This window comes from Phoenix dactylifera, chromosome 3, assembly GCF_051530095.1.
Source record: "Phoenix dactylifera cultivar Ajwa chromosome 3, Ajwa_hap1_PhDact_Kaust_v1.1, whole genome shotgun sequence".
NCBI classification, from domain to species: Eukaryota; Viridiplantae; Streptophyta; class Magnoliopsida; order Arecales; family Arecaceae; genus Phoenix; species Phoenix dactylifera.
This window is the reverse complement of record NC_143192.1, coordinates 48,214,377-48,237,260: the sequence shown is the minus strand read 5'-3', so window position 1 is coordinate 48,237,260 and position 22,884 is coordinate 48,214,377. Positions and strand designations below refer to the sequence as shown.

The following is a 22,884-nucleotide window of genomic DNA, read 5'->3' as shown; positions in this document are numbered from 1 at the left end:
CCTAACTTGTTGAATCATATTTTATCTCAAAGTACATGAACGTGTGTTTTACATTTTTCAAAAATCAATTTAATTAGATTTACTATAAATTTTTTAAATCTTCAATAAAATAAAATAATTTGATCATTTTTAGATTTTGAAAAATTTGGAAATTAAGTCTTTATCTAGCTTAAGTATGTAACGATAGGTATAATTTTTAACAAAATCATCAGTAACCCAACCTGACTTGATCACCTGACCCACCATACAAAAAGGGTAAAATCCAAATCTTATAAACTGTGGACGCAAAGCAAGGTACAGTTCGAATCTCGGTCAGGTTAGACCTGGGCCCAACTCAGCCCACTGTATCAAACTGATCCAACGGTTGAGATCGACCGCAGGATTGCAAGTCGGTGGAATATTATCAAAGATATTCGCCTGAAATGCGGCCAAGTGGGGTTTTGGGGTCGACTCCTCGCTCTTTATATAAGCGCCCCTCCCCGCTTTTCCCTTTCCCCGTTTAGGTTTAGGGTTTTTCTGAGCGCCGTCGGAGACGAAACGCAAGGATTCAGATATGGAGCTGACCTTCATCATGATCAAGCCCGACGGCGTTCAGCGAGGGCTGGTATTATTTTCCCTCTGTCCCCTTCTATTGGATTTTTTTTTTTGTTAATTTTTCTCGTAATTAGATGTTTAGCTTCTGTTGAAGAAGTTCTAAGTAGATATATCCGATCGATTTTGATGTTGGATTGATCGATCTTTCCTCATTATATTTGTAGACGAAATATTTTTGGTTAATTTTTGCCTAATTCATATATCAGGTGGGCGAGATCATTAGCCGATTTGAGCAGAAGGGTTTCTATTTGAAAGGTAATTTTTTTGGGGATTCTTTTTTTTTTTTGGTATTTTATTTAGTGTTTTGGTTGCTTAAAGAAGAAAGATTGGATCATGGTGCACTGGGGCTGATTGATTTAGGCCTGAAGCTCGTGACCGTGGAACGCGCCTTTGCTGAGAAGCACTATGCTGATCTCTCCTCGAAGCCCTTCTTTGCTGGGCTGGTGGAGTACATCATCTCCGGCCCTGTGGTCGCGATGGTATGGGAGGGAAAGAATGTGGTTGTAACCGGCCGCAAGATTATTGGGGCCACCAACCCTGCAGAGTCTGCTCCAGGCACGATCCGTGGCGATTTTGCCATCGAGATCGGCAGGTGACTGTTTGTTCTTTTATTTTTGATTCAATCGATTATAAGCCAACATAGACTGTTTAGAAATTAGAATTATGTAAGAACTGTATAGTTTTCTTTTTTATCTTCAATTCAATCCATAATGAAGATGGTTTGGCATTAGGGCTTTGATAAGTTGACAGCTGTGTTGTTTCAAGTATTGTTTTCTTCAGGTTAGCAATTGTTGATGTGCATATTTTTGATAGGTAGCAACAATATTCCAGTCAGGGAGAAGGAAGGATTTCCTTCCACCCATTGGACTCAAATCTCTCAAATAAAATAATACGTAACAAGGACTTTTTTTAGAAAGCGGATCTATAAGCCCTTGGTCTTCATTAATTTTTTATGATCCACAAAAGTAGGGTCTATGCTATTCACTTTCATTCGTCTTCCTATTCTCAAAACTATTGCATATTACGTTTGTGAGGTACTTATTATTTGAGTTGGATTATTCTTCTACCTAATAGAAGAAAAAGTACAAGTTTTCAAGTCCTCTCTTTTTGTTTGAGTTGGGTTTCTGTTCTAGTTAGAAGAGGATGAAACCTCCTCCTTTTTATTCTATGAGTTTGATTCTAGAGAATACAAATTACAAAAATAGTAAAAAAATATTTTTTAAAAATTGGCAGAAGTTAGATCTTGACTCCAATATCAACTTCATATCTTGTCACATTGCCAAATTTTTTTCTGGATTAAAAGTTATGGTTTTCCAAAATTATGGTACTTGATTGAGTTTTGGATGTGGCGGATCTTGCTTCCATAACTCTATATTGATCTATCTATAGTGGGCAAAGTGGTCCATATCGAATTCGAAGATCATCTTGGATTGAACAAGTGCTTATTTATTATAAATATCATGAATTTGAATTATTGAATTATATTTTTTTTAGGATTATTGATCTGGTATTTTAGGCAACTATTTTGTTCTGGTTACTGTTTTCATCTGTAAGATGGTTTACTTGTAGTTATGCTATGTTAGGATTGCTGTGGTGTTAGTTTCATTGGCAGGTAAATGTTATGTTGCTTCTAGGTATCCAATTTGCAAATGCAAGTAACCTTGTATGGATGGTACTCATTTGTCTTGTATGGTCATGGAAGCATGTATCTGTTCTTTGTTTATAGAAAGGGTCATTTGACTTCACCAGACGTATCAACTTGAATCCTAAACATCTTGTCTACCACCTGGTTGGTGTTGCTTGATAGGTACTGCTTAAAGCATTTGGACATACAAATGCCCCCGATTACATGCTTCTTTTTATGTTAAGCCTAGAGTTGTGCTTAAAAGAAAGTGGGAAGTTTTTTCCCTTAACATCTAGATCCTCGTCTCCACTTTCTGTGATCTCACTCCATTATACCTCCTATATCATGGTAGCCTGTTATGTACTCAGTAGATTTGAAGTTAGATGATTGAAGGAGATAATAAAGGAACAGTTGGTGGTGTACAAGGACATGATAGTTTCTGGATCAGTTGGGAAATTGCTTGCTTTTCCTCCATCCTGCACTTCACATATAATGTGTTATTAGCATGTTTCATTTCAAAAAATGGTGGGTTAAAGTATGCTTTGCATGATGCCTATTCAGAATTTTCTAAAGCGAATGAATGTCAGGACGTCTCAAAATTTGCCGACAAACAGATTTTATTTTCTTTCTTTTTTTGTATTAGTCATGAGTTCTGATGTTGTAATATAAGTGGAGTCTTCAGAAGTTATATATATTGAACTGCTAGGTGTGTAGCTATTACCAGCGTTTATCCATTTTGCTGCACGGTCCATGTGCTTCTATTGGGTACATTTTTCAAGTTTATTCATTTGGATGTGCATTTTGGTTTTTCTGCTAGTACATTTGGTGTTTGCTGCACCTATCAGCTGTTGATATAGTCTTTTGTTGTCTGGAAATTCTAGACAATAATGCCCACAGGTTGTGGACCCTATATGACTGTATTAGAAACTCTTCATAGCTTAATTAATGCATATGCAAACAGGTTGCAATTGGCATCTGGTTGATGTGACAGGGCAACTTGAAAATAGTTTCTTGCCCTTGGATTATGAGAATCAGTGACAATGCTTGTTGTCAAATAACGAAGTAGGATGTTTCCCATCTACTATGCGCTGTGTCTTAATATAATGTTTTCTTTTTAATCATAGATGCTTATTGATTTGCATTCTTACCATTTTTTTTCTTAGACTATAAATGGTATCTGACATAGGGATCATATGTTTTGGTACAGGAATGTCATTCATGGCAGTGACTCAAATGAAAGTGCAAGGAAGGAGATTGCCCTGTGGTTTCCCGAAGGCATTGCAGATTGGCAGAGCAACCTCCACCCCTGGATTTACGAGTAGATGACTGCTGCTGCTTTCTTTGCGAAAAATTTAGAGGAGTCGTCTATGTTGTTTCCAGTGAATAAAACTTGAATTTTGACGTTAAGTTTTTATTAGTCCCAGTTACGGTTGGAGCTTGTTGCTTGGTTATGCTGCATCGGCCATCGTTGTGGATTTCAAAAATCTAGATGTTATTGGACTTGTATCACATTAGATCATTGCATGGCTGTCATTTTATGTCCTTGTTTATCATTGAGCTTTTATTAGATAATTTGTGGCATCCAGCAAATGAGTTCCAAAGAGAATGCACCATTCGATAGGGCTTTGACATTTATGTCTGGTTTTGGAAGCACAGAATTTAGGGATGGATCCGCGATAAGTTTTTTTTTCGAACAATTTTTCAATCCACCTAACCGATTTACCTGCATGCATCGACTTATGTATTGTTGGGCGATCTGATCAGAGCTAAAAATTTGATTTACTTGGGCGACTTGGAAAATTTGAGCAAGGGATTTTATGGGAAGATGAAACCAAGGGTAGGCAGTCGTGCATATCTTGGGCCCCAGAAAGTGATTTCGTGCAATGTCGGCAACGGACCGCCGTCTGGCTATTTGCCCATCCCGTCATGCCGAAGTAGAGGAGCAATTTAAAACTTGTTTTTTTCATCAAGTTGCTTGACTTTTTTGATTTTGCGGGTCAAAGCTTCAAAGAGTGATGCCTAATAAAATTAAGCATGGGCGTAGTTGGGGCTGGGACCCGTTTTGCCTTAGGTACATTTGCTGCGGTAAGTCTTCCTCAAGGTGGCCAAATTGCGGAGGCATATTGGCTGATACATACCTGACCTGTGGAAAAAGTAATGGTTCTTTCTTTTCCAAGGCATCCTCAGCTAACTTGTCAATAACATATTCAAAAGAAATACGACAGCACCTATTGGATTCATAAAAACGGTTATTGAAAGCTATAAAAAATATGTTGTTTAAGTATGATTACTGAATTATCATGTGACGCAAGCGAACCAGATTTTCCACATCCGGTTGATCATTTCCAATTTGAAGTGTCCTGTTCCCATTTTTACTTTTATTTAGATAAGGATAATGGCCGGCGGTTGGGGTACCATCAGATTCCACTCGGAAGCAAACCGCCAAGCGCCCAACCCGCAGGCAGGCCAAAGCTCCATCAGTTCCACTCTTCTCCGTCAGTAAATGATTTCAGCAAGCTTAAGGAGATGCGTTAGTTTAGAATGGATCAGAATGAAAATTTTGACTCATTTGCAAGCTCAAATAGGATCTCACCAACAGGATCACTGGCATTCCACAATGACATTGGGAAGAAAGAGTATCATGGGACATGCAACACGAACAACTGAACATGTCTTCGCTACTAAAACCAGCATTAACACAGATGATTGCTAACGGGTAAGAAGCCTATAGGAAGGCATGTCTTCAATGCGTTGGATGTCATCTAGCAGTAGCTCTTGTTCCAGCTGTCGCCGCGTCGCTTTCATAACTGACTGGATGGGAAAACAGAGAGCATGAAGTTAGAACAAAGTACATAGAAAACTTTGACGGCAGCCGTGCAGGAGAGCAATCGACATACATTGAAGTCCATGTAGGAGGCACGCATAGCAAGCCATTGCTGATCCATCAGCTTGAAAGTTACACAGTACAGTAAGTCAAAAGCTCGCTCATTTTCTGCATCAAAGATACAAGGAGCATTTACAGTAGAAAAAAATTGAACAATTATTAAAGGAGGAAGAGGACATTTAAAAAGGCAGCTTAGATTTTTGATTTTGAAATCAGTGCAAAACCACTATCCTTTGCACGATATTGAATTGTGAGTTCCTTGTCCACAAATGGCTAGGCATTTATCACAGCACAAAAATGAGGGTTGCCTTTTATGTTCAATAAAAACAAGAGAAAAAGACAGATGATTGAGCCCTCCATGTATATGATCATGGTTGCTTCATGAGTAAACTAAAATTAGTTATAATATTTTGAATGTAAAATCATTATAATTTCATGAATATAGCAAATGAGTATCCATAAAGCCAACCTTAAATAGTTAGGAAAAGGCTGCATGATTATGATTATGGATAATTAAATATATAAAACAAAAAAAAGCTTACAACAACTCCCCAGTAAAAAACAAGCTGTCTTTTATCAAAAAAAAAAAAAAAAAACAAGCTGTCCAATACAACTCTCTGTGTATGTGTGTGTGTGTGTGAGAGAGAGAGAGTGAGAGAGAGAGAGAGCAGGAAATCAACTGAGAAATATCTAACATACCAAAACCAACCCATTACACAATAAAAGACCTAGACTTCATGATCCTATACTTATATGTATAATTACATGGCACAGTTACCATTAGTCCTGTCAGAAAAGTTCACTAAAGGTTTACAATTGCTGAATCAGCTAATAAGCAAATATAGAGAAATTGTAATAGCAAACAATATGCATGCCAGGTAAATCAGATAATTTTACTTCAAATCTTAGACTCCACATATAAGAAATAATCTACCCGGCCACAATATCCCCCTCCCCCCCCTTTCATCATAATTAAATAGTTTGAGTTTTAACCTGCAAATAAACAGTACCAGAATTAAATCTGTTTTGACATATACCTGAGAATAGCTTTAAGAAAATTGCTCCCATCATCGTCCTTGGCTTGGCTGCAGTTATCAAGTAGCTAGTTAATGATGTTCAGTAGATAGTCAACATGCTAGCTGGAATAAAAGGCACTAACCACATGGAAGATCAAGCATCTGGATGAGCATGAACGTTATGTTCACGCCAGCAACAGCAAAAGGATACTCCCACATGGCTCGATCACCCTCCTGCTTTCGGAGAAGATCCTGGAAAGATTTCTGCACAGAAAGGTTTGTTAGCTTTTGATAACAAGGAGATTACAAGCCAAGAAGAGATGCATACCGTGATAAACATGAGTATTTAATATAAAATAAAATAAAACAAAATCAACCCCTAACCTGAATCACGTGCTCATAGATGCCAATAAGTTGAATTATAGAAATGCTCAATAGACCTTAAATTCTTTGGCCTCAAAGTTCAAATAACGTCTTTAACCAAAACATTGAATCACATCTTACACATGCTTAAAGGTAAATGAAATGAAGATTGGACATAACAATAAATTTTCCTAGTCATGTAGTACATCAAAATATGATGGTTCACATTTCTCAAGATAATTTTCACACAAAGACTTTATATATGAGTAATTTTAATCCGATATTAAGCTTAAAATAGGTGTCATGGAATCCCCTTCCAAGTTGGATGAAACATGTAAGTCAAAATAATTTGTCAGCTTTGACAGAAATATGGTAGTGAGAAGAAGTTTATGCTAAGCTGGGTATTAATTGATGATCATATCAATCAGATGCATGAAATATGGCGGCAATTTAAAAGGTTGAAATTAGGTTGAGACTAAAGCCAGTCATAAAACATTCTACAATTCTAACATCACGACTTAACTTGTCAAGCCAACTCCATATATTTTCTTCAGGCTTGTTGGTGTAGGTAACAGTTTGAAGAATGGTTTGTTTCTTTATAAAAATGTAATCTGTATGCTAGAAAATCATTCTCACAATTCCATAGGAAAAGTTGATATAATTAGTCTTCAGACAGGCTAATAACTTTTTTCAATAATAATCTGAGCTCCAACTCCATATAGAGCTTGATACTATCTCAAGTTCCCATCATTGTATAAACTGGAACACCCACATTGCTCCAAGCTGAGCGGGCAACTAATTTGCAAGAAACTAAGAGGTCAAAGGCCCGACTAATGTCCCAATAAGGATCACTTTATATTGATGTGCAGGTTGCTTCCTTTCAAATCAGTATTAGGAGAGTAACCTCCCACCATAACCATACCATATGCAGGCAAGAAAAATTTAACTAAGAGAAATATTGAATAAAATGATAAGGACTCAATCTTTATAAATTACGAGCCATATGAGCACGGCTAATATTTTGAGCTAGATAAGAACATCTAGGAAGCTGCACAACATGATTGGCTCCCTGATTGGCAATATGAGTTGTGCCTATGCTTGGAAATATGGCTTGATTCCAAAAGCCCATTCTGACTGCTACATATGGTTGACTCAAGCAGAGCACAGGTTTTTTATTTCCTTTTCAAGGTTTGATTACGCCATATAAAAGAAAAAGGTCAAAAAGTTTACTAAAGTTTCAAGACAGAGAACAAAAACTCCGACCTGTGCATATGACTTTTGAAAGTCATCATTATGCATGCAAGAAAATGTTGAGCAAGATCGTAATGTTCAACTTCACATGTTCGTAATGCCAGTAAAGCCTCAATAGACGAATCAAAAATCAAGTTTTGATGTTGTAAGGTGAGCACTTTGTTTACAAGTTTAAAACTAGAGTGACTGCAATATGATTTGGAAGGACATTATATTAAGTTGATTAAATCTCTTATATTCTGAATGTATTCCTGAAGACAGGTTTGATAGTAAAGGACGCTAGAATATTAAGTAAACATTATAAAGAGTGTGCATTTAGTCATGTTAGAAGACAAGCAAAAGAAGCTGCTTACAAGATGGCAAAGCATGCATGATGGTTTCGAAGGAAGAGCCTTGTATGTTCCTAGTTGATGTCATTTAATTGATAAAACCACTCTACACATTTTTCAATTAAAGAAAAAAAGGTTAGGGTGCATATGGTTTTCTGGGGTCAAATTTGTTAAAAGTAATTGTCCCCTTTTACAATTCTTACCCTTCTATTCATCAAGAAAAGCATCTGCTATATTCCAAAATATAACCATCCTATCTACTACATAGGAGAACTATGACTCTTTTTTTTTTTGTTGTAGAATCCATAATATTTACAACTACATGTAGAGGAAACAGGATAGTTCTCCTTAAACCCCAGTAAACTGAACTAAACAATCATCAATGACACTCTTTAACTGACTAATACAAAACCTTTAAATTTGTCAAATAACTACAACCTACTTAAGTTATTAAGCCTTTTAATTTCTTTAGGATACATAATTACATGATATCATTATTGTTAGATATCTAAGTTTATCGCATTCTTCAAGATTCAAACAACACATATTTTCTTTATTCAAGAATTTCACTGCAAACATTTTCTTTTAGAAGAAAATCTGAAGAGTCATGAAGAGACTAAGTTATTCTCCATTTGTGGTGGGTCTTTTGATTTATCATACCTTCAAAATTAGTTGATCTATCTCAATTTCTTAGGTCCGAAATTCAACTTTATGGGCAAAATAAATGCATGAACAAAAGAGATATCACTTTTCTTGTTTGTAAATTCAGCAGTCCATTAGGTTTCTCATTTTGTTTATGCCAAAATTATTAGTTAAAACAAAATTCAGAAAGTCTAAAATCATTTCCTTTTTTGATTGAGAATTTCAAATCCATGATCATTTGACAACACAACTTCACCAACTTCCACACCAAAAAAAGTTATAATAAAAACTTACAGGATAGTTCTTTGCAAAGAATAATAGGTTCTCTAAGGATATAAAACCACCGCCCCTGCAATCCAGCCAAGAAAACCCCTTATAAATCTCAGTTCAATTCAGGTAGGTTTTTCCTGCTAATATACACTTAAGGAGGAAAAGGTAACATAGATACCGGAAATCTGTAGATGGATCTTTTCCTTGCCAGCCCATTTCCTTCCATTGTTCAGATATCAATCCACGGAGTTCAACTCCAGGATAAGCAGCATACCAAAGGGCCCTTAAGGCTTCCTAAAAGTACACCAGTAATTGAAAGTGATAAAATATAAGGGAGTATTTCTTGATCAAATATTAATTGCATGTATGCACTAACTACAGGATGTCAATAGCACACTCCCAGTACATGGTCATAAATTCCAGTTTCTTGCATGGGATACGATACGAACTGTTAGTTCTATAGGATGGAATATTGCAATTCATAATCAGCAGAAAATTTCAGAATTGCTGTGCTACTTATGTATCATCATATAATGCAGGCCATTTAGTATTTCCACATCACAACAATTAAGAATATGAGTTCTTCCGCATGATACTTAAATTCTAAAAACATGTGTATATATATGTAACAACCCAGGACCTCACCCAAAATGGCTAGCCGGAAGGTATTATTTGGGTTTCTTGATCTTGTATAAGTACCCAAGATTTACCCAGCAAATAACCGATGTGGGACTAAACACACGCCCGTACGGATCTTCACATACTCTCCCCGTTCAAGCCCTGACGTCCTCGTCAGGCTAAGAGTTCAAATCCATTCAAATCTAATCACAAACACCACGATCGGCCCGTGGTCAGCCCCAATGGATCCGTGTTGCAGTGTCCCCTAGTCCACATAGGTTATGGGCCGGGTCCGCTCTGATACCATTTGTAACAACCCAGGACTTCACCCAAAATGGCTAGCCGGAAGGTAATATTTGGGTTCCTTGATCCTATATAAGTACCCAAGATCTACCCAACAAATAACCGATGTAGGACTAAACACATGTCCGTACGGGTCTTCACAATATATGTATATGTATATGTACACGTATGGTGGCAGAGAGAAGAGCAGGAACCAAGAAGGTAAATAAAGGTATGCAGAGGTTTGATTATCGTGAGCAAGTTCCTATGTAGCAACCAAAATAATTTCTTGCACTCTAATGGAAATTAAACAAATTACAGCTCAGCTTCCTCCCTCCTTCCTCTTGTACAGCAAATATATAATTGTCTGGTGAAAAGGAAATCTTTATTGACATACACGTGGAAATACAACACCATCTGATAGGACAAGGATACAGATCCTTAATCTAGAGAGCGGCCAACAGCTTTCAGCTAGTTGAGATTTGATTAATCTTTGCTTCATCACTATTTTTAAAATGTATTAATAGAGACATGCTTGTGATTTCAAAACATACATTGTCTAGCACTAAGTACGAAGAAGTGTGGAGAAATTTCCCTTATGTTGTAAGGCAAGAGACAGAGGAAGAACAGAAGAATCTTCTAAAACTGCTCTCTTAAGTTTTATCTAAGTTGGTCACATATAATAATTGATTTTGGCTCAAGAAGCAAACTCTCGTTTAAACAGAGAACTATCTTAGAAATTCTTGATAAGAGGTCCTTATACTTTTGGGCATTATTCTTCTTTTTCTTTCATCAGTTTCCTGATAAATACAGTTTTCCTTAGCTCTCTTTTTTTGATTTGTCTCTTTGACCATTGACATTCTGTCACTTCACAAAATGGACCAAAAAGAAAAAAGGAAAATGGAAAGAGAATTATCTACAATGTCAGCAAAATTACTGATTGTGTTTACTAAGCACGTCCATCACTAACCCAATGTTGTATTAGATATAGTTTGCGTTGTCACATGAACCATAGGAAAGCATATAAAGTGTAAACAATCTGAAAAAGTTGAAGAAACATGACTGAAAGCAAAAGCCAACTTCAATAACTCATGCTTATTGCAACACTGTACTACCTTTAAACATCGTAACTTAGGGTACCAGGGAACTACAGTAGAACCTCAAAATTAATTTAGAATAACATTGATATTAAATCTAGTACCTGATGCTCTTTCTTTGAACCATCATAAGCAACTTGTATGCGGCTTTGTAGCCTCTGCAAGCATTCCTCCTAAAACACAAACACATGAAATCATCATCCTTGTAAGCAACTTCAATTAAGTTAATAAGAGTATGCACATCACTTCTTCAAAACGAATCTGGAAATGACTTTATTTTCTCTGTAATATTTGTTTTTCATCGTAATAATATTTGGATATCAGTTCTTGATTTTCCAAGCATAATGTGCCTTAGTAATATTCTCAAAAAAAAAAAGTAATCATATTCAGATGGTTTTAATTTTTAAAACATGTAAATTCATAATATGAACCATCAAAAAAAAAACATATCAGGGGCACAGCATCACATATATATTTCATAAATTGTACAGCAAATAGCATGATAGTGAAGCTGTTCCTCCCTTGTTGGTGGTGGCAAATATTCAGCACGACATGAGACCCTCACTTTCAAACTGATATTTTGCAGCATGCTAGTCAATGTGCCAAGAACAGCATCTAACTGGTTTCCGTACACAAACATTTAGGTATTCAATTATTCTGAGATAGGGTTTAGAGAGTATTCATGCCAAGATAATAATGTAACATATATGTTAAATATATTGCTATCTAGGATTCTTTTCTTGATGTAAGCATTTGTGGATATCTTTATCAAAAGATCTTTTCTAAGGTACACATTTTGCTTTCTCTAGTGGTTTTGCCTTACCTTTGTTCATTCTTTTATTAAAACTTACAATCACTAAGTGCCCTCCTTTTTTGTCGCAGTAAAATCTCGGCTTTTCTACATCCAGATCAATTCAACACACCGATAAGCTCCCTCAAGGTACGTCATCTCAGTACTGGGCCTCGTACCTACGCCACCCTGTTACTGTATTGATACGCCCAGTATGGGGCCGGTTCGGCATACCGAGTATCGCTACGCCTTCCATATCGTATACCAGTACCGAACAAGTACGGTATGGTACGTCCCGTACCGCCTGGTTCGGTACGGTATGGCATACCCTGATTTCCCCCCTAAGCTAAGAAGTTAGGCATTACAAATAAGTAAAAGTCATCCACTCCTCTTCATGGGCATCTCATGTGCTAAAAGGTCTTTATTTTCTCGTCCATGATTCACATAAAGTATAAAAGTGCCCACAAGAAAAATGAACCGACCCACAAAATCAAGAGGAATTTCATTCCGATTTGATTGTGAGCATGTAAGTATAAATTCATTATCCTTCCCTGATACATTCTGATTCCGTTGAGGTATGAGTGCCACTAAGCCATTGTTAATCCTTGTTTATCAAATTCATCATGTCTTTTATATCCTCATAATCAAGATACAAGAATAAGTTCGATGAACAAGCCTCTTTCCATCAACATGGAATCAGCTTTATGAGTTAAGGCATGTTTAATTCAAGTTTAAAAATGTTTTACAAACAAATTAAAAATAACATCAGCTCACAATAAATTGGTGCCAAATTCCTGCAGGCAGAAATAGGCAAGAGAGTTACCTATGATAGTCCAATTTAAACCCCGAAAGCAACTTGATGGTACAGCAACAATATTCTTCAAATTATTGAAATTTTCTTTAATTGTTCAGAAATCATGTCAGCCAAATGGCTCTCAGAACTACTAATAAATAATCTAATAATACAGAAATTATCTATAACTTCTTATTTTATTTTGTTCACAAGTTATTCATGAGTATTTAATGAAATGGTTGCAGACTATACATTAATGATGTTACCTATTGTTTTTCGCGCCTCCCTGGTAGCCCCAATTGTTGATTTTTCTTCCTCTATGCTTAATTTTGCATGTAATAATGTAATTATTGTCCTTTTCTTTGTCATTTTTAATATTTTGTATCTGAGTTTTTTGTAAAAAACTTTCTGCTAATACCTCTTTTTATATAGAATTCCATCCATCCATATGTATGTATGATTGCATGTATATTGATATTATTATATACTATACATTTAATTATGGGATGGACAATGCTCCTCTCGAGAGGAAATGATATATACTCCTCTCAATTCCAAAATCAGCAATAAGGCATTCAGATTGACGGTCCAAATCATTAATCATGATTTATACCACTAAAAATGCCTAGAATCCAAATATCATGTATTTTGGTTGTCTCTAACACATGCATCATGGAGACATGAAAAAGGGGACGGTTTCCACTGTACTAGTATGCTAAAATACATGATGAAGTATTTAAATGGAGAATCTACCTTATTGATAATGATCTATGCAAGTTAGAACATATGTAGATTGACAATCAATAAATTTTAATGCTTACATCATAGCAAAACATGCTCTTATATCATTTTAAACATTCAATTTTTACATCCATTTGATGAATAGGTTGATTTTTGTCTTCTAGACATTTTTAGTGGCATGAATCATGATCAACGATTTGGATCTTCAATTTGCATGGTCCATTATTGATTTTGATGTCGAGAGTAGTAGATACCTTCTCCTCTCGAGAGGACTATATCTCTCTACACACACACACATACACTTGTAAGACTATCTTGGCAAGTCAAAGGACCCATCATTTGGTTATGCAATTTAAGCCCATGCATCCAGGGGACAACCCAGATGTTCCGACAGAGACTTGAAAAGAGTTCATAAAAAAAGGGAAGAAGGTGTGACATGCTCTATTCACAAACTTGCGAACATTTATGATTTCACGTTGATTTTTAAATGACTATTAAAGGTGTACTTCCCAAAAGCAATAGACACTTGGTTCAACTACATCTAGGATGAAGGAACAAAACCACTTTCTCTACTGTGGCTTGGAATTCCTTGCTCTCCTCATAACCTTGTGGTGCTCAACCTAGGTATGTTTTGATAATACTGCCAAATTTACATAGCGGAGCAGCTTAGGCTAGCTTGGCCCAAAAGAAAGACATCGCAAACCATAGACTAGGTTAGGCCAATGAGTACCTAAAATTGGTTAATTTGAGTTGGATAATTATAATTCAACTTGAGGTCAGTTTAGATTCCAATTGAAGCTTAGGCCACCAAAAATTAACTTGAATTTCTATAAAAGGGGTCCCAATCCAACCTAACTAAAATCCAGCCTGCAACTCTTTAATACCCAACCTAACTTAAATATAATCCAAATTACAAAGCCTTAAGACCAAATCCCATGAAAATACAACCATGCAACCCACATAGCCAGCACAATGCAAATACTCCACTTGAGAACTCTTAAGCTAGTAGGGTCAGCTTAGATGGTTGAGTTCCTAAATTGGTCAGTATTTATCTCAACAGTTCTCAGGCAAAAACTTGTTTTATGCCTCCTCAATGCTTTACGCAACATTGTATCGATTATTCACACCTTAAATTCCTTTGACTGTTGCATAAGATCACCCCCAAGCACGATCATGTGGCCTAAGAAGACAATGCCATGATAGAATTTATACTCCCTGCTTTTGTATTATTTAAGGTTCTCTTACTTACAGATATACATGTGTTTGTGCATCTGTGCATGCACTGACATACATAAATATTCATATACATAAACATACATATATACATACCACACATAAATGTGTCTTATAATTCTTTAAGCAGGTCCATATTAAATATCATTTCTAGTGTCACATTTATCATCATGGAAATTTTTCTTTAGTTCAACATTATATAAAACATTTGGCTTGCTACTTATGATATCTCGCAGAATTTTACATAAACGCCCCTTCAGCCTTAAGTTACCATGATAACATCCTTTCCTTCAAATATAAGAGTTTCAGTTTGTAAATTCTTAATGGATGGTTGTCTAGGCATCTCTTCAGTGATTTATCTATGACAATCTATCTTAATGCATTGCTTAAAGTTTGTTGTAAAAGAAAACAAAAGCTTGCAAACATTGAGATAAGGGAACAAGATCTCCATTAGTTACATGCAAATGCAACATTTGAGATATAAGGCTCGTGCTATTGTAATTCAATCCAATCTTAAATGATACTATAAAGACTAATTAATCAAAATCAACCACAACGGAATGGTTAAGTTGGAGAAGCTTTTATCCATTGTATCCAACAACTATATGGTTCTTAAACAGTTTTGAGTATTTCACACTTTCAAGTTACTTCAAGCTCAATTCAAGCAATAACAAGATGAATATTAATTAACAAATACTTAAAATTAGAGGACAACAAGTCCTCCCACTCCAAGGTTACAGCATAAGAACAGCACAACAATGAACGGATCTGGAATGGTCTCACTCCCACCAATTAAATGAGAAAAACGTGTGCATGTATATACACATAATATCTTTTTAGTTATTTCTATTATCTTGCCCATCATATTCTAGAAGGAAAAGCTGTCAACCAATAATTACCTGAGAAGGTGTGAGGTCAAATGATAGACGAGCATCACTTTCTCTTCTTTGAGCACAAACACATGAAAGACCTCTCCCAATCCATGCTGTTGATCCTGTGACGACCTCAGCTATACAAGATGAAAGATAACTGATATCAGATTCTCGCAGTATAAAAAAGCCAATTTGACATACTCAATATGAACATGTGCCTCTATTACCTAATGAACTAACAATACATGTTCACATAGACACATGTCGTTTTTATGTCAAAGGTTAGCAATAAGTCATGGCATCACCATGTATAGTGATTACTACTTAGCAACCAATAACATCTGAAGTCCACCAAAAAATTCAAAAATTCCAGATAAGCTTTCATCATGAGTATGCTATGAAGCCTAGCCACCAAAAAGCAACAGAAAAAAAGTATAGATGGCTTACAGAGAAATTACAAGATTGAAAATACAAGACTGCAACTCTGCTCCTTTTCCTCTATATTTTTTGATCAAGTAGTGCAGACATGGGATTATTATCTTAGAAAGAATTCATTCTTGAACATAAAGAACTAGTCAACATCCTCTGAATGGAGGATTTTCATGCATGCTGGAAATAGATCAATACTATCTAGCCTATGTGATCCTTCATTATATGTATCACTTGCATATTCCAGGTGATAGCTTGTCTGCTACACAGTTTTGCTCTCTATAGATAAAATACACTTTGACTGCAGTAAATCTGTGACAGAAGCCTTTGATATCATCAATCACATCGAATAATTCACAAAGGGATTTCTCATTGTCTTTACTGTAAGTGAATCTACCTGTAATGCTTCTAACCCAAATATCATCTACCATTTCCAGTCCCAAGTGGCGTGCTGATTTATAGGTATTGCAATAAATTATACCTCAATACGTGCACAAGATAATTGAAATTCTACTGGTTGGTTGAAAGATAAAGATAATTCTTAAATAGGTTATGGAAACAAAGGATAATTGAAATTTAACAGCTTTCAACAAAATGACTATCTTGAACAAGGAGTGAAGTACTGTGTTTGTGCCTGAATTGTGTCGGCATAGAACAATTACACGATCCCACTGTGTTGTTCCAATTACATGAGAGGGGCCCATTTCAGGAAACAGGGATAAGTGTTGGTTTGCATTGGTAAGCATGAATCAGCAAGGTATAAGGATGTGAGCTAATAGGGGAAAATAGCAAAACAACACCCGTTTATCATGCTCATGGGCCCTTCTCAGCTATCACAATCCGAAGAACTGATATCCACAGTATAGTAGGTTTCTAACGATTGCATATACATTTTCTTTAACTATCAATGGTATCTGAAAATCACATAAATGCTCCAAAGGTAAACCTCCACTTCAGAGATACTATTTGAATCCTATAAGAAACATCCTCATCAATCTCTCCATTTAGAGAACAGATGCAAAGTTCATGCAACTAATTACATTTTTGGCTGCTACTATAACAATGTTTTCATCATGGCCAAAATCACAGCTGAGATATCAGCTGATGCAATATTGAGATATGAGTCAAAGTCATTTCAAATTTACTTTACTAAATTATACTGTATTATTATTAAATATTAAAATGAAGGCTTATAAATGTTGTTAATCTTTTATTTTACGATATGAGCTTATTTTAATATCTCGGTGAATATACTCAGCCGAGATGTTGTTCGAATTTATCTAGCATTCCACTTGGCCAAGAACTGATATGTCAGTTCATCTAGGTATCAGCCATCCACCAAGATGGCTGAGATTTTGGCATTAGTGTTGTATTTTCTGCACTTTGTTTTGTTTTAATCCATACGTTAACCTTAGCTTTCAGAAATATCTCCTTTTCTAATTCCAATATATTGCCAAAATCATCGATTGATAAACAGCCTACAACAAAGGGCCGGTGTACTGGATACAAGGCAGTAGCACATCTAATTACAAAAATCAGGGCCATAAAGGCAAACGCATGTTGAAAGCTACAAATCAGGGGCTCCCCAGTTCATTCGTAAGTCTGCACACACGTTTCATGTAGAAATACCTTTAACATTGTCAACGTGCCCATTTGCATCACCTTCAATTCACCTTGCTTACCGAACAACCTCCTTTTATTCTTGACCATAAGTCTTACCAAATAACCATATCTAGCAATGACTAGTTTTCTGAAATCGTTATTTCTTCTGTCAATATCCATCACATTTCTTCTACCACAGTTCCATATCTTCACTCACAAGTTTGACCCAGAATAATTAGTGCAATGTCTTTCCTCTAGAAAATAACCAACAAAAAACAAGAATCCCTCTGCCTCTCAAGATCTCAGTGAATAAATTTGCTGGCCAGACTATTCCATTTGCTCCATCATAATTTAGTGCTCATATAGTTCAAAAGACACCCCTGCATTTATAAACTTAGAAGGTAGGGATTCCTCTGCTTTCATCAATCCTCAAATGAATCTTCCAAAACCCAATGTGTTTAGAATACCTCAGCCAATAATTTTCAAACTTATCCACTCTAGCTTTCTATAAATTGATTCTTCATGGGCACCAAATGGAATCTACATCCCTACTTTACCATTTGTTTGGTTTTCCATGTCTAGAAGCAAATATAATAAAATCAAGCACAGAAAGCAGCTTTCTAGCAACACAAGATCTCTTTGATGAAACTCGCATCCAAAATAATGGAAATAAAAGCCAACACTGTGCTTGAAACTATTATCACAAGTTCCGAGCCAAATAAAAATAAGCACTAAAAAAAAAAAGGAAAGAAAGAAGCCAACCGGTCAACCTAAACTTGCAAATTACCCGCAAAACATGAAATCAAAATAGTAATCTCCAAACGTTCAGTCAAGAATACAGCAGGAAATTGACTAACATGGCAATGCAGTAAGTCATATGCCCATATCGATCGACCACATCATTTCACAGATGAAGAAAAGGAAATTTGCTGCATACCAGGCGACGAGTGGCAACCTCTGCTTTGATCAAGCCTCCTCACTGCAACGAACGACCCGCTGCTCTCATCCATATCCCCCCTCTCGACCACCCACCTCCCCTAACCGACCAAACAATCCCTCATCTGGAGCCGGACCCTCACCACATCTCCCATATCAACCACCAAAACTAGAGACAGCACATGCCCATAATCCCAAACCAAGAACCAATCAACACCCCAGAATTCCCTCCCAAACTCCTAAAGTTCACACAAAACAATAAAATTCTAGGTCTTCCGCCGCACGCTATGGATCAAACCAAGCCGAGGGAAGGAAAAACCGAGCGAAACCTCTTCGAAATCCAACAGTTCGCCAAAGAAACCACGAGAAGAGAAAATCTAGGGTCCAGGGCTCCAATCCAGGCGAAAGAACGCGACCGGAGCGGCCTCGGCTTCGGGCAAGCGATCGAGGAGCGAGCGAAGGGTCCGCCGATCTACAGCGGACGGGGACAGGAGCAAGGGAGGCGAGGTATAGGATTTCTTGGAGAGGTAGGGTTTCCAAGAGAGAAGGAGAGAGAGACGGGAAGAGGTTGGAGCTCCGCCGTCGGTCCGTCTGGCGGTGGCTTCCTCTTTTCCGAATATAGCTTTGTTTCTGGTTCTTTCGTTATCTCTCCCTCCCCCTCCCCCTCACCGTTCTTGAGAGATGGCGGACCTTTTTTAGTTATTTAATTTATTATTATTATTATTATTATGGGGTTTACGGAATTTTACTAATTACGAAGATGAGAAGTTTCTGCAATGCGCTTAGGTGGGAACGGAAAAACATAAAGTTGTCCGGGTTTAGAACATGATCTCACCTCGGGCTAAAAATAGCTCTCCAGAATACATTTCACCAGACGATAGCATTTAGGCGCAATATTTTCTTTTGGGTAAAGATTTGGGCACTTTTTTTGGTGAACAAATTATTCCAGGGTGGATGACGGTGACCTTTCAAAAAAGGTGGCGGATTCATCTTAATGGCGTTGCCGTTCAAAAAAAAAGGAGGCGATAAATTAGTAAACAAGGACTAATTTTGGTACCTTATCGTTGAGTGGATTATGCCCATTGGAATCAATTTCCTTTTATGTGGGGTAGGGATGATGTTTATGGAAGATGGAACCTGATTAGCTGATATCTCAATGTCATGATCTCCTTTATAGATATCTTTTGGATTCTATGCAAACGTCATATGTTTCAGATGGATTAGGACACCAAAAAAAGAATATTATATAAGATAAAATTCAATATCTTTATAATATAGGAGCAGGATCATCGTACATCTCCATTCAAATCCCTCATGCAAATCCTCTTAATTAGACTTCACCACTTGGTATCTTCCTTTTATATTTAAGACATTCAAAACATAGAGAAACCTAGTATTCAAAAATAACTTTGGAAATGGTGGATCCTGCCTTCTTTATGTAAAACCTAATCAATTTGGAATAAATGCATGTAGCAAGCATTGCTTCATTTCATAGGAAACTTTATAACCCAGCATAGTTTATCAGACAAAGGAAAGTAGGATCTACATTTGGACGCATGCATTTTTTAAGGTTAATCTTTCTCTTCCTAAGAGCTTGCCTATATGGTCTCTTAGCATGCATATCCACTTGAAATTTTTGTGCTCGTACTTTTAATTAGGCCTGTTCTTAATCCTTTATTGGATCCAAGTCTAACACATACCATGTCAACTAGTTATTTTGAATTAATATCATAGAAAAAAAAAATCAAAATGATGGGAAAATGAGATGGAAAATTAAAAATTTCTTTATAACTTTATCGAGGAAGTATGCAAAGTATTAGCCAGCATAATATATCAGGATCTTGAAAAAAAAGACAAAAATGTATGCTTATTTTTCACATAAATTCAAGCCATCATACGTCCAAATAAAGTTTTTGAGAGTTGAAATAATATTTTAATGATTGATACAGGTCTTTAAAGTAAAGTTGTAATGGTGCAAACATGTAGCTATGGCAGAGATATTCTTGTACAATCTTGTCAAAATTCAGAAGTCATAATCATATTCAACTTTTTTTTAATCAAAAAAACATACAACTTTTCTAAAATCATAGTCGTCATCACCGCCATCATCATCCGAGCTTTTGAATGAAAGTTGAGGCACACTAATATTGTGGCAAGCAGTGAAATTTCTAAAGAAATAATAAGTAGATCTTGCGACTGACTATCAACTCAGCATCAATCCAGTAAAAATAAACATGGATTTCCAGGTCAAGATTTAAAAACTGAATTTAAGATCAAAGGTAGCATCTGCAGCCAAGGCCCCAGAACAAGCTTATTTGCTTTCCATGTCCATCCATGGAACCGGTTCTCCGAGCAACCGGCAAATGGCTAATGGGGCATGTGTCACGTTGCGATCACTTCTCCTAGCGAGCGCAAGAGTGCTTGGCCGGAGCCATGTCAACTTCCTCCCAACCCGGAAAGGAAAAGGACTCACACAGCTTAGTGGACTCACACATGGGGGCGCTCCCACTTCGAGCGGGCCCCTAATCATGGCCGTCCAATCACCGGGGCACATCTCTATCAGCACCGGACCTAATCCTTCCGTGCTGTCGGAACGGACGTTGGGAGGAGGACGGGGTCCACCAGTTGGACGGTCCAGATCGACCGATAAATGAATTGGTCAAGTGTGGGGTGTCTCCCCTTTTCCGTGCAACTTTTTGATCGAGGGGCTCCGCTGGATTGCTTATGGGCCGAGAAAAGGTCACATGGATGAGTGGTGGGCCTGGTGGCGGTGGTGGTGGGCCCACCGTTGCTTTCTCCGGAGGTGGGAGCGGAGGCGGTGACGGGACTCCCGGAATCATGGGTCCGTCTCTGATGGTGATCGATCTGATTGGGGATCTGGTCACGCTACGTGAGCCTAAGCGGGAGCAGACGGGTGAGGTTTTGTTTGGCACCAACTTCTTGGAAGCAGGAGGTGCGCCGATTCCAATAAGGTGGAGTCCATATAATTTTCGAATATCATTTATAAAGAAAACAGAATAATATATTTTTCTCAAATTTCTTTATCCGCATAATGTGGTTGTAATAATATTTTTTTTATGAAAACTATAAAAGTACCATCACTATCTATATTTAAAATACTCAAATCACGAAGCTTGTGGACCAATCCAACTACAAACAAACATGGCTAAATATAGAAAGAAAAAAAAAAAGAGCTGAAGCGTCTTTTTTTTTTTATGAAAATCCTTTGCTAACACGGATTCCTATTTCTCAATGATATCCCAGGATCGAGACAATTTGGTTTCAAATCGGTCTGCCTGTTCAGCGATGGATGCGGTCCAACTAAAAATTTTTAGTTGGAGAGAGAGAGCTAATCAGCTAAAACAAATCCATGGTGGTAGTTCTCAAAAAATATAATAACATGTCATCATCCAAGATTGCATATGAGGTCTCTTGCAAAGAGAAGAGAGTGGATTGGATCAAGTCATATTGGCATCACTTGGCATGATTAAAGTATGATATTGTATACATAACATGGTTTGATGAGTAGTCTGCATGGCTGAAAGACTAATAAGATGATGGTGCCGGCTTGAGTTATTCTGTAATCTCGATATCGTCACTTATTAGAAGAGTGATGCTTGTATATATATGAAGTTCCTGTTTGCATATTGGCACCTGTTGCCCTTTGTCTGCATGGCTGCACGAGTTTGAGAGGAAAGTTGGCTGGCTAAGATCTATTTATTTTTGGTGGAAACGTGAGATAGGCTAAATTAGTACTGCATGCGAATCTTTTTATCATTTAAATTTATAGAGTTGATGTCAGAAAAACATGCAGCTGTAAAATAAGGATTTCAGGTTGTAGTGTGAAATTTAGTTTAAAATTTGCTAATGTTAGGTCACTCCTTAAAGAAATTAAAAGTGCCATACCTTTTATTTAAAAAGTATAGACAGTCAAGATCAACAAAGTACTTCAAGATGCAGTGCAGTGGGAACTGATAAGAATCCATTATTGCAAGTGGATTGTGAAAAAGGAATAGAGTAATCTGTTTATTTTTGTTTAATTATCACTCCAGAAGAGGCTCTCTTTTCTTAAGGCTTCCATGACTTGTGGATAAGCTGCATAGAAATATGCTTTCATGAAAGAAACCATTTCTATCAGAAAATGCCCTTTTACATGCTCAACTCCTCCATCCACTACACAATACAATATTCTAGCCTTCAAGGACAAAGATACAGAAAGCTCTTCACAAGCTTGAGCTAGTAGTTTCCAGTGTTGGAGATTAGTTAACTAAGAGTTATCCTTGTCATCATGATGTTATGACTTTGGATCTTTCTTTGCACTTGAGAAACAAACAGCATCTCCATATTTATGTTCCACCATAGATATATGTATATGCATTTGAGAGAAACTCCACATGCTTACCTACCATTCTTACTTTTCCCACACATGCATGACCTACCATCTATATATCCATCAACTCCTCCATTCTTTTTCTTCAAATTGGATTGGATCAAGTCCCCATATTCCTTTGAGATCTT

General features: G+C 36.8%; 2 protein-coding genes across 4 annotated transcripts; one reads left to right on the top strand and one right to left on the bottom strand.

The window, feature by feature from the left end:
- The first annotated feature begins 431 nt into the window (after positions 1-431).
- On the top strand, positions 432-3,768 carry LOC103710799 (nucleoside diphosphate kinase B-like). The gene is made up of 4 exons (XM_088718746.2): positions 432-604; positions 801-849; positions 955-1,186; positions 3,426-3,768. Exons 1-4 carry the CDS (start codon positions 554-556, stop codon positions 3,538-3,540), a joined length of 447 nt encoding a protein of 148 aa, XP_088574872.1. The 5' UTR covers positions 432-553; the 3' UTR covers positions 3,541-3,768.
- A 659-nt stretch (positions 3,769-4,427) lies between these two features.
- LOC103710800 (uncharacterized) lies at positions 4,428-19,067 on the bottom strand. 3 transcript variants are annotated; one of them, XR_604675.6, is made up of 10 exons: positions 18,368-19,067; positions 15,427-15,536; positions 11,075-11,143; positions 9,152-9,267; positions 8,998-9,052; positions 6,262-6,382; positions 6,140-6,187; positions 5,116-5,210; positions 4,812-5,029; positions 4,428-4,735 (listed from the first exon to the last, which is right to left on the bottom strand). XR_604675.6 is itself a non-coding variant. In XM_008796698.5 (9 exons), the coding sequence occupies exons 1-9, from the start codon at positions 18,438-18,440 to the stop codon at positions 4,928-4,930; spliced, it is 789 nt and encodes a 262-aa protein (XP_008794920.1). In that variant the 5' UTR covers positions 18,441-19,067; the 3' UTR covers positions 4,808-4,927. The 3 variants fall into 3 exon arrangements, 1 of the variants encoding a protein (XP_008794920.1); XR_015976540.2 differs by having other exon boundaries at positions 4,812-5,025; XM_008796698.5 differs by lacking the exon at positions 4,428-4,735 and having other exon boundaries at positions 4,808-5,029.
- Positions 19,068-22,884: the final 3,817 nt, after the last annotated feature.